General features: G+C 39.3%; 1 protein-coding gene across 5 annotated transcripts; it reads left to right on the plus strand.

The window, feature by feature from the left end:
* Nucleotides 1-927: 927 nt before the first annotated feature.
* Nucleotides 928-10,211, plus strand: LOC105926282 (granulito). Of its 5 annotated transcripts, none has more exons than XM_036133146.1 (6): nucleotides 928-1,037; nucleotides 1,109-1,158; nucleotides 3,317-3,374; nucleotides 3,517-3,623; nucleotides 3,710-3,769; nucleotides 3,858-4,151. In XM_036133146.1, exons 1-5 carry the CDS (start codon nucleotides 956-958, stop codon nucleotides 3,767-3,769), a joined length of 357 nt encoding a protein of 118 aa, XP_035989039.1. In that variant the 5' UTR covers nucleotides 928-955; the 3' UTR covers nucleotides 3,858-4,151. The 5 variants fall into 5 exon arrangements, with proteins under 5 accessions (XP_035989039.1, XP_035989038.1, XP_035989035.1 ...); XM_036133145.1 differs by lacking the exon at nucleotides 3,858-4,151 and adding an exon at nucleotides 9,018-10,211 and having other exon boundaries at nucleotides 929-1,037; nucleotides 3,514-3,623; nucleotides 3,710-3,773; XM_036133142.1 differs by lacking the exon at nucleotides 3,858-4,151 and adding an exon at nucleotides 9,018-10,211 and having other exon boundaries at nucleotides 929-1,037; nucleotides 3,514-3,623.
* Nucleotides 10,212-11,324: the final 1,113 nt, after the last annotated feature.

The following is an 11,324-nucleotide window of genomic DNA, read 5'->3' on the forward strand; positions in this document are numbered from 1 at the left end:
TTCCTCAAAGAGGGATCTGAAAGTTTAACTTCCTCCTTCCTCTCTGAGGTGGCTGAGAGGCAAATTACTCTCACTCCCAGATGGCGTTGGGAGGGTCGGTAGTTAGTTACATCAGAGGGAGCAGGGCAGGAGGGAGGGGGTGCTGATACACCACCTTGGGGTTGTGAAGGGCTGTGAGGAGTTGAAGAGGACATGTACCCGTCTTTAGCGTAGGTCTGCTTCCTCTTGGTTGTGATATTCTACTGTTCCCCCTGTTATCCGGACTACTGGAGCAGCAATAATAATAATAATAATATTAATATGGGAGGAATCTGAAAAGGAAGACGCTTTCTCCTCGCTATTTAATCATATCACATTTTAAGCAGGGTTCAACATAGAACAGTGATTTATTAGTTACATTTTAACTTTGCAAATACAATAAACAGTAGAGCACTTGGAAATTGTCCCTGGTTAGCAAAACATAAAGGTTTTTGGAAAGCAATAAGATTCCATTGTTTTTATTGCATTATAAACAGTGACATCAGGGAAGTGAACAGCAATTTTATTGTTATTTTACACGCAGAATGGTTTACAAGTGGTGTTTGACTTTAACTTGTGGCTCCTTGGGCCATAAGAGTCTGCTTAGGACTTTGTTGACAATTGGTTGCAATTTTACAATTGTATCATAGTTGCTGGTTTACCTAGCAGCAACATTTTAATGTGTTAATTTGCTAGGCAACCCTAGTTAAGTTGTTTGCTGCATTTTGGATAGATTACATTTTTAATTGATTTTTAATCTCGAGACCTAGTCTGCTTCAAGTGCCTTGTTCAAATCTTCACCTCTTTATTATGACCTCTAAAGGTGAATGGTCTTCAAAGCAACTATTTTTTTCTAACTTAGCACTACTGCAGTAACTGTGAACAAGTCCTTTTCGACATAGAAAGTTTAAAACATCTGAAATTTGCAGACACCAGAATGGAGGTATCAAGAAGAAGGGTCCTACTGAGGCACCTGGAGCCGGCGAGGCCCCTCCGTCGCTGCGTCCACGCCGATGTTGGTAAGTTTTAAGGTGCCGGCCTGAAATTCAGGGTGTTTGTCTTAATTTAAGGGTTGTGTTTTTATTCATAGAGTCTCCAATAAGTGCTGCAGCAGGTGATCAGGATCCGGTGGAGCAGGAGGTGAGAGAACCATTGTGTAATGTTGCATTAATGGGTGAGGATTGAGTTTAAACTAGCAAAGGAGTTGGGTTTAAATTCATGTAGACATTGTTTTTTTTTTGTTTTTTTTTTCAAAATCAATGCGTTTAGCGTTTTTTCACACGCCTGTGCTTCCTGTGCTCTCGTTAGTGCGAATGCAGTAGACATTTACACTTATTGTTTTCCTCCTTTTGACATCCGTACCACTTTTTGATTCGCTTTTTTTTTTTGCCATTTGAAATGAAAGGAAATCCTGTAAAATTCACCAAATTTCTGCTAAGTTTCTATGACAGCTTGCTATATCTACGTACGTTCAGCTAAAAACTCCATTAGTTTTAAAATATTCACAAAACCTCCTATCTTCAACTACTTCAGCTAGTTCATATCTTTTGCCATGTTCATATAGTACCTCCTTAAAATAATTTAGCATTTTCATAAAATTCAACAAAATACATGGGAGCTCAGAGCTTTTTGAATAAATTCTACTTCTCCGAACAACTTCTTCTCACTCACTCAATTTTCCCTCTATACACATAAATTATACATCAAAACATAGAAAGTGGGGGAGTGTGAGTTTCTCTAAAGGGGCCCAGCTGTGTGTATTCAGTCAGTCAGCATAGAAACGCAGCACCTGTCAAATTCTGACTAGTCAGGGTTGACAGAATGGAAGGACCGTTGGATGTGTGTGTTTAATCCAGTATGCATGTTTTACACATACATATATCTCTTCTCCTCCTCCTCCACTCTCGTTTTCTCTTTCTGTTCCTCTCCTCCACTCTTTCTTTCCAACATGTGTCAGCAGATCCAACTTGTGGGTAACTACCACTGTTGTCTTCTCCACTCTATAAATGCCCATTGCAACCTCATTCCAGCTCCTCAGGGTTGGCCTGTCCTGTGTTAGCCATTTCCTTGCCAGTGCCTTCTTCAGTCAGCGATATGTTTAACAGGTGCTTGTCCTTTGTTTCCCCGTCCTGTGGTATGAATCCAAAGAACAGAGTTTTTATTTTGAAGGGGAATGCCCGTTTAAAAATGTTCTGTAAAGCAACATGAATGTCTGTCCAATATTGTTTTCGCAAAGGGCAGTCCCATTGAACGTGACAATGGTTTTGCTTTTTGGGTTCCGCAAATTCTCCAACAGGTAGGGGGCGCTCCATCGTAGTATGTTTTCTGGCATGGGGTGATAAAGTATCTTATAATTATTTTCCACCCAAATTCTTTCCGCTGTGATGATTTGGCTCATTTCCACTGAGATTTCCAGAGAGATGTCCATTCCTCCTGAGAAATGCTAGTTCCTCGCTCCTTTTCCTGTAGAGCTTTAATATACAGTGTTGACTGACATCTGGCATTCACCAAACATTTATACAACAGTGAAATGACACCTTTACCAATCTTTCAGTCATATGCTTGTTTAAACAAATCCACAAAATCCGGATTTACCATCGTGAAATTCCTCATTTTATTATCGACACAGTGTCTTAACCACAGGTATCGGTAAAAATCCAGACTCTGTAATGAATATTAATTTTTAAGTGTCTTGAAATTTATCCTTTTTAAACAATTAGTATATTACTGTTAATCCTTTTATTGCCCAAATCTTGAAACTGGGTTCATATTACTTTTTGAGGAAATTCTAGTCAAAAGCATACCACTTGCTCATCAAGTTTCTAGTAATTCTGTCAAATTTAAGAAGTGTTTTTTCACACGCTTTCACTTCTTTATCCATTTTCAGCAAATCATAATGCTTCCACAGTATGTCAGCTTCTGCCTTGGCTTTCTAGAATTTCTTTTATTTTTATAAATCTTCAGCAGCTTTTGCAGGTATGTTATGTTAGCATACAGTTTATTGATTAGTTTAAAATTTCACTTTTGTTCATTTTATGCTGCTTTTTCATATTTCAGCCATTTTCAGCTATTCTGCTCATTCAGCTTCCTGCATTCCCACTGCATTTTTCTGGAGCATGTAACAAAAGTAATTTCCCTCTGGGATTATTAAAGTATGTCTGATTCTGATTTTCAGTGGAAATACAATTCTTTTCCAGTTGATTTTTCCATTATTCCCATTAAATACTCTGATTAGTCATTAAACTGATTTAGACACTAAGGCAATCTCTTGAGACTTTCTAACTTTTGCACTTGACAGACTACTGTTGGTATAGAGCAGGTCTTCAAGATTTTCAACCTCCATAAACAGAAAAAAGGTAAGAAACGACATGATATAAAGGTGGAACTAGGTTGTGCATCTCTGCTCTCTCTTAAAAAGTGCTCACTTTTACTGTAACACTTATTTGGTTCAAATAGAAGATACTTGTATTTTAGATCTTGGTTTCCTTTTCTCAGTAGAAAGAATATCTTACACGAGGGAAGTTTTAATTGGTTTGGCCAGCTGCCCTGAAGCCAAAAAGAGGCCAGAATACCTACCCGACCACCCCATTGTGTTGCCTGAGGCAGTAAGTTGTTGATTTCTAGTTTAAATTTTAATGTTTGTTTATTATTTGATCACAAATCTTAGTTAATTTCATTAATATCTTGACAGAGGGATCCGGGACAAGAGCTGAGAGTAACCCTGTGGAATGGTGTAAAAGAAGACGTATGAGTAAGTAAGTTAGAGAAATGAAATTATCATATGGATAAAGTTTAGATTCATGTTGACAGTATATTTTGACTTGATGTAAATCTTGCAGACCAAACCAACCGGGGCGATGACACAAAACCCTGTCATGGGGTTGCAAGTTACAACATTCAGTGCTTTGGAAAAGTATTCATGCTATTTCATAATTTGTCACATTACCACCTAATTGCTGTGTCATCGTTTGAATTTTATGTGATACACCAAATAGTGCGTTATTTTTGCAGTGGAAGGAAAATTGTGCTCGATTTGTTTTTTATTTTTTTTAACCAAAGAAATCGTGACTGTGCTTTAGAATTCACTGCCTCCCTACTCTGTAAATAAAATAAGTCACCAGATTAATGAATCATTTCCACCTGTGTGTAATTTAATCCCAGTATGAATGCAGCAGCCCTGTCAGGGTCTTGGAGGTTTGTTAGAGAACATTGGGAAACAAATGGCATCATAACCAAGAAGGAACATGGCAGGCAGGATGGGGATACCGTCATTGAAACGTTTAAAGTAGGGTTAGCCAAGCCAACTTTATTTATAAGCACTTTAAAAACAGCAAAGCTGACAAAAGTGCTAAACAGATATATAAAGCATCAAAAACATAAATACATAAAACATATAAATGTATTAGTAACTTGAATAAGATACAGTATAAAACACATAAAATATGTTATAAATAACTGGAATAAAATGGATAAAGTGAGCTCTCATGCTGTGTCAAAAGCTAATGACAAAAGGTGGGTTTTTGGAGCAGATTAGTAAATACAGTTTGATGGTTTTTGCGACTTCACTTGGGGACACTTTCAAAGTTTTCCCAATTTTTCGGACTGACTGACCTTTGTTTCTTAAAGTAATGATGGCCACTCGTTTTTCTTTACTTGGCTGCTTTTTTCTTGCCATAATACAAATTCTAACAGTCTATTCAGTAGGGCTATCAGCTGTGTATCCACCTGACTTCTGCACAACACAACCGATGGTCCCAACCCCATTTATAAGGCAAGAAATCCCACTTTTTAAACCTGACAGGGGACACCTGTGAAGTAAAAACCATTTCAGGTGACTACCTCTTTAAGCTCATCAAGAGAATGCCAAGAGTGTGTGAAGCAGTAATCAAAGCAAAAGGTGGCTACTTTGAAGAACCTAGAATATAAGACATATTTTCAGTTGTTTCACACTTTTTTGTTAAGTATATAATTCCGCCCTCATTCGTGTGGAGGTAGGTCTTGTTCACGAATGAGGGGAAGATAGAGCGGGAGATCGACAGGCGGATTGGTGCAGCGTCTGCTGTGAAGCGGGCGCTGTACCGATCCGTTGTGGTGAAGAGAGAGCTGAGCCAAAAGGCGAAGCTCTCGATTTACCGGTCGATCTACGTTCCTACCCTCATCTATGGTCACGAGCTTTGGGTCGTGACCGAAAGAACGAGATCCCGGATACAAGCGGCTGAAATGAGTTTTCTCCGTAGTGTGTCTGGGCTCTCCCTTAGAGATAGGGTGAGGAGCTCAGTCATCCGGGGAGGACTCAGAGTAGAGCCGCTGCTCCTCCACGTCGAGAGGAGCCAGTTGAGGTGGCTCGGGCATCTGGTCAGGATGCCTCCTGGACGCCTCCCTGGTGAGGTGTTCCGGGCACGTCCCACCGGGAGGAGGCCCAGGGGAAGACCCAGGACACGCTGGAGGGACTATGTCTCCCTGCTGGCCTGGGAACGCCTTGGGATTCCTCCTGAGGAGCTGGCCCAAGTGGCCGGGGAGAGGGATGTCTGGGCCTCCCTACTGAAGCTGCTACCCCCGCGACCCGACCCCGGATAAGCGGAAGAAGACGGACGGACGGACGGATATAATTCCGCATGTGTTAATTCATAGTTTTGATGCTTTCAGTGTGAATCTACAATTTTCATAGTCATGAAAATAAAGAAAACTGAAAAGGTGTGTCCAAACATTTGGTCTGTACTGTACCACTTCAAATCTAATTATTTCTGGAGAAATTACATTAAGTCGAGTTTCTTTTTATAGCACATTTCATTTCCTTAGTTAAAAATCAAGTATCCTAAACATTATTGACTTTTAATTTTGCAAATGCCTGTGCAAATTCTGTTTGCCGGGTCATCGCAACAGCAAACGGGCTTAAATCGGAGGCAAGCGGACTTGTTTAGTTTGCAAATCATCCTTTAAAATGTTATTTTCTGAAATTATGTTTTAGATAAAGGCTTGTTCACAATGCAAGATTTAAAAATTTTCAGCCGATTTTTAAAGCCTGAGAGACGCCATGTATAACAATTTAAAAAAATCATAGATATAATAGGTTTGCTCATACCTCGTGTGGTGTCTGGTCAAACGGCAAGCACAACGCACCACACACGAACAGATTTCCCTCAGGAACATTTGGGTGTCAGACAGGAAATCTCGCTAAACCTCTTAAGATTAATCGTGGGTTTAGAGTAAAGAAATATGGACAACGAGGAAGAATAATCGCAATAGTTTTTGGACTGATTTTTAACAGAGTAAATGCATTAAAAAGGTGTTGATTAAATGAGTGGAGACAGCATGAACAAGGGCGCTACGTTTGCTACACTATGATATAGAGGTGAGTTATGTTTCTTTTCTCGCAGTTTCCCTCACCTACCTTTCTGATTAGCTACAGGTTACATTCAACAGGCTTGTTTGTCCTTGGGGAAACGCCCCACATGAAAGGATATCGAGCCAAGACAATCCAACATGTTGAGTATCCCTGGTTTGAAGTTAGAGTGGTCCTGACGTCCTCCTGAGCAGACCAGATCACTCTTAACACGTCACACACGTTAGAAATATCTCTTAAGATAATCTTAAGTCACCTCGGTAGTTGGAGCATGTTGGATGGGGAAGCTCAGGGAAAAAAAATACTGTAAATGATCCTGCTGTGTGAACCAGCCTTATCTCTAAATTTTATTGTGAATGGATTGAATTGTTCTAAATTAGTTAAGCTAATTTGACCTCATTTCATATTCTTTAAGGTGAACTTAGGTTCTCTACATTAAAGATTCTCACAAAACTCTAAAATCATCAGATCATTTTTATGGTGATGGTTTTGAATCTTTATCATCTGTCCTTTTTTGGTCTTAATTTTGCTTAACAGTTTTACAAAAATTTTACTAGCCTAGTAAAGAAGAGTTGTTGGTTGAGATAGATTGTTAATTCAGGTAAACAGCAGTATTAATGGTATTCACTGGACGGACATTTATTTCTGTTAATAAATTCTGATATTTCAAGAGAAGTTGTCACTCATTTATTCCCTGTGTGTGAAGTTTTGTGGTAGAGAATGCAAGAGCTCGAATCACTCCATCTATTGTACTAATAGCATTTCATTGCCCAACCGCACATTCAGGACAAATTGGTCCACTGACCTGAGTGAGCGGGAAGGGCAATGTAATTACAGTAGCTCAGAGAGGTAGGGTGGGGCCAGAGCAGTTAAAGATTTAAAAGCAAATAAAATAATCTTAAAATCAACCCTAAACTGAACAGGCACCCAGTGTAATTAAGAGGCTATGTACTTTCTCTTTTATGTACCAGTTAAAAGGCAGGCAGCTACATTCGATATGAGACTCCGTATTAAAGAGGGTTGCAGTAATCAAATCATGTTCTGATAAAATTACTGGAATTACAGTTTCAAAGTCCTGTTTTAAGAGAGTATGTTCCACATTTGATAGTTGTATCAGTTGATGAAAGGTTGATTTCACCACCGAACTGATTTGCCTGTCAAAATTAAAATCACTGTCTGTTTTTACCCCAAGGTTAGTAACACTGGGTTTTACATACTGTGCCAGGGAGCCAACCTCTACGGAGTTAAAAACACCAGAGACCCCGGGACTAAAACACCAAACCTCTGTGTTTTTTCATTAGAATTAACTAAATTCAATATTAACTATTAACTATTCAAAACAATTAACTATTCAAAAAAAAAAAATGAATTAACTAAATTTAGAGTGACCTTGGCTCTTACTTTCTTAAAGGAGGAATAAGCGATATTTCACAACTAGGTGGTGCTTGAGCACTGTCTGTAGACCAAAACATCTGTGATAAGCCACGCGTTCGGCCCCTCTTTTCCCTTCTCAACTGTCGCCTCATATGTGCATATTTGTAGAGGATAGAAACACAGCAAAACAGTTTCCCCTCAGAGGAACATTTCTAGTGCAGAAAAGACTTAATACCTTATAATGCTGTTGGCAAGAGAACGTTTTGATCTGCTGAGGGTGCTCTCCGCCATGTTGTTCCGATGCTGCGCTGCTCTGAGTGGCAGCTGTTCACTTGCACATACATGCACACGCCCGCATGTACACGTACGGTCCGGCCCGGGTGTTAGAACAGTCTAAAATGGCACCCGACAGGAAAGGGAAACGAGAAGACTTAAAATTGGTCAGGATGACACAGAATGTTCTGTCAGGCACGACCTGAACTAGTCAACGGCAGTCCCTTGAATGCCAATGAAGTGCCCTAAGCGAGAAATTGAAAGTTTTGTGATCCACAGTGTAAAATACAGCTGTTAAATCTAATATTTCTGGAGTCTGGCGCTAAGTTAATGTTAACCCTAAGCAGTGCAGATTATGTGCTTTGACATGACTTAAAACCTGACTGAAAAACCTCAGAAATATTGCCCCTTAAAAAAGTCCATCATCTGTATATAGACTATTTTCTACATTTTTTTTTTTTTTTTTTTAGAAAAGACAGCTTGAAGGTTGGCCTAAATTTTGAAAATACAGTTGGATTTTGAAAGTACAGTTTTAACCTAATACAGAACATACAGTTGGATCACAGCTCAGCTTTTTAATCAAGGCTGCACTAAAGCATGTTTTCAATCATTTGGAAAAACACCCGAGGACAGACTACTGTTAATAACAGGAAGAAGAGGCCCTAGAGTAGCAATTATTTCTTTGAAAAACCTGAGTGGGAATGCATCCTTGGGAGAACCTGAGGGTTTAAAATTATCAATAATCTCCTTTAAGCAGTTAAGTTAGAGAAATAAGCAAGGGGTACATGGTAACTCTGGAGGAGCTGCAGAGATCCACAGCTCATCTGGAAGAATGTGTTGACAGGAAAACTTATTTATTGGTCATCCACTTTACAAACTGTTCTAAAATGGAAGGAAACTGGACTTTCAATTTTGTTCTTAAAAGATGTTCCACTTTTTTTTGGATATTAATACAGAACTAGTGAGGCTCTGGAGGCAGTAATGCTGTTTTGTACCTTTTTGTCTACAGGTGCCGTTGTTTGGGCTTCATCATGGCAGTTGTCCGTTTACAGGGGCCGAGTGTCACGGCAGGTTCTGGGGATATTTACAGGTTCTTCACGGGCCTCCAAATTCCAGAAGAAGTTCTCCATATGATTTGTGTGGAGGTAAATGAAGCTTTCGGTATCTTCGCTTCAGATGAAGATCCAAGAAGAGCCATTGGATGGTGAGGGGGGGGGGTCCATTAATGGATCTACCTTTAAGATTGCTTCTTCGGGTTCAGTGGAAACCTTTTCCAGGGCAACCTTGAAAAGATTTTAAATCCGTGAGCTTTTTTTTTTTTCTTGTAAATTGAGTCCAAATTTGTAAAACAAAATCAAATAAAATCTCCATCCAATCTGATATTTTTTACAGTTACACAATCATGCATTGCTTTGTCTAGCTTTGTCACAAAACATCCCCATAAAACACATTGAAATTTGTTGCTTGAAAAGTTCACTATTGTGAAAACAGATCAGTTGCAGGAATACGTCTGCAAGCTGCTGTACATGTTGAACCGGCGTCCCTTTGATACTTTGGTGTATATATTGAAAATATTTTGTCCACACAAAACAGCGAGTGTAATATTAGTGCGGCATTGGAGTGTTATTTATTGGCTGTACTGATTTGTTGGGTTTATTGCAATTGCTGTCATGCATATTTAGTGAGTTTAGTGCAATGTTCTGGGTACAGTCTGAATAATTGTCAACATGCTGGGTGTCTGCTTATCACTTCATCCGTTTCAGAATACTACTGTAAAGCTAAAACACTGTTCAGATTTGAGTTATGTTCTCAAAAGTTCAAAGTCCTTCGGTCAGATGAATATTGGTTATTTATTTGCATTACAGTTGAGGTGTGGCTCTTATCAACTCCGGAAAATGCTTTCATCTGGAATGGCAGCAAGATGACTGCTCCACTATCGGTTTTGAGCTATACCTCACTCAATACTGTGAAAGTCCTCCTAGACTTAAGTTTTCTTCTGGTGTGTTCTGTTGTCGTAAAAACTCAAAGTAAACGATCAGCCTTTTTAAACTAGTTTGGACAACCGTGATCTTAATCCCGAGAAAGCAGAAGCTTAGGCTGCTGCCTTAAGAAAAAAGACCTTTATGACTCATGTTGGGAGGAACCCACTGGTTTGACAAATAATTATTGTAGTTGTGTTTTAGTTTGGTCAGCACGTTTTATAAAAATAAAAAAACTGTTTTGCAAGTAGCAGTTTCTATTTTTTTTTTTTTTTTTTATTTCTTCACATTCTGTCATTACTACAACCACAAACTTTGGCTTGTTTGTTAGCATTTATGTGATATACCAGCACACTGCAGCAAAATTCTTAAGTGGGTGGGGGAAAAAATGGTTTAAGTAAGTATCCATGAGTCAAGACTTTATCTTGACCTTTTGCTTCAAATGTCTGTTTGCCTCTTTCACTTTTGCACAATCAGAAACTGCAACTTTGCAACTTTGTCTTTGCAAAATGGTTTACTAGCTGCCATATTGGATTATTCTATCATCTGTAAATAAGCCCATTTTTTTTTTGTCTTGCCATAGATTCTTATTCGTTTTGCTTTTTGGGCTTTTTTTTTTTTTGCTGGGCCTTTCTAACGCACGAACATGCTCTGATCGAGTGTCGCATTGTAGCCCTAGTTGCATGTTTAGGCCTGTTACCGTGCTGGAAGTGAATCTCTACGCCAGTTTCAAGTCCCACATGGTCCGTATTTGTTGCTCTTCCAGGCGTAACCTTTATCCTGCTCCATCTTTTCATCAAGTCGGAACAGCTTCCCTGGCCCTCCCCACAGTATAATGCTACTTCCACCCTGTTTCATTGTGAGGCTGGTGTCTTGGGGAAAATGTGCAGTGTGACGTTCACCTTATTCCCACATGCTGGCTGTGTGCGCTGTAAATTTCCTTTACGTTGCAAACACATGAAGCAATGAGCTTTGCAACACATTTGTTACATGCTGTTAAATTATTCACACCCATCAGGATGTGTGTGAATGGGTGAATGACTATAGTGTAAAGGGCTTTGGGGTTGTGGGACTAGTTAAAGCGCTGCACAAGTACAAGCCATTTACCATTTTCTCTGGCTTTAATACAAGTCTACTTATTGTAATCCTCAGGCCAATTAAGTACGTTGTGCATATTTCTCAAGAGCAGAATTATCGTCCACTAGGATTAATGTTTAGTGATTGCAAGCAAATATATATATTTTTTTTCCATTTGAAGTCTTAGTCTGACACAGGCGTTTGTCCTCTTAACCAGCCGATTTCCCGGAATAAAAAGTGATTGCCACATCTGCAGTTGG

This window comes from Fundulus heteroclitus, chromosome 3, assembly GCF_011125445.2.
Source record: "Fundulus heteroclitus isolate FHET01 chromosome 3, MU-UCD_Fhet_4.1, whole genome shotgun sequence".
Lineage (NCBI taxonomy): Eukaryota > Metazoa > Chordata > Actinopteri > Cyprinodontiformes > Fundulidae > Fundulus > Fundulus heteroclitus.

Bases quoted from the DNA above. Each gene is read 5' to 3' on its own strand.
- LOC105926282 (XM_036133145.1), top strand. From the start codon at position 956: ATGGAGGTATCAAGAAGAAGGGTCCTACTGAGGCACCTGGAGCCGGCG. The intron at 1,159-3,316 runs GTGAGAGAACCA...TGCACTTGACAG, and splicing joins AGGATCCGGTGGAGCAGGAG to ACTACTGTTGGTATAGAGCA. The intron at 3,624-3,709 runs GTAAGTTGTTGA...ATATCTTGACAG, and splicing joins CCATTGTGTTGCCTGAGGCA to AGGGATCCGGGACAAGAGCT.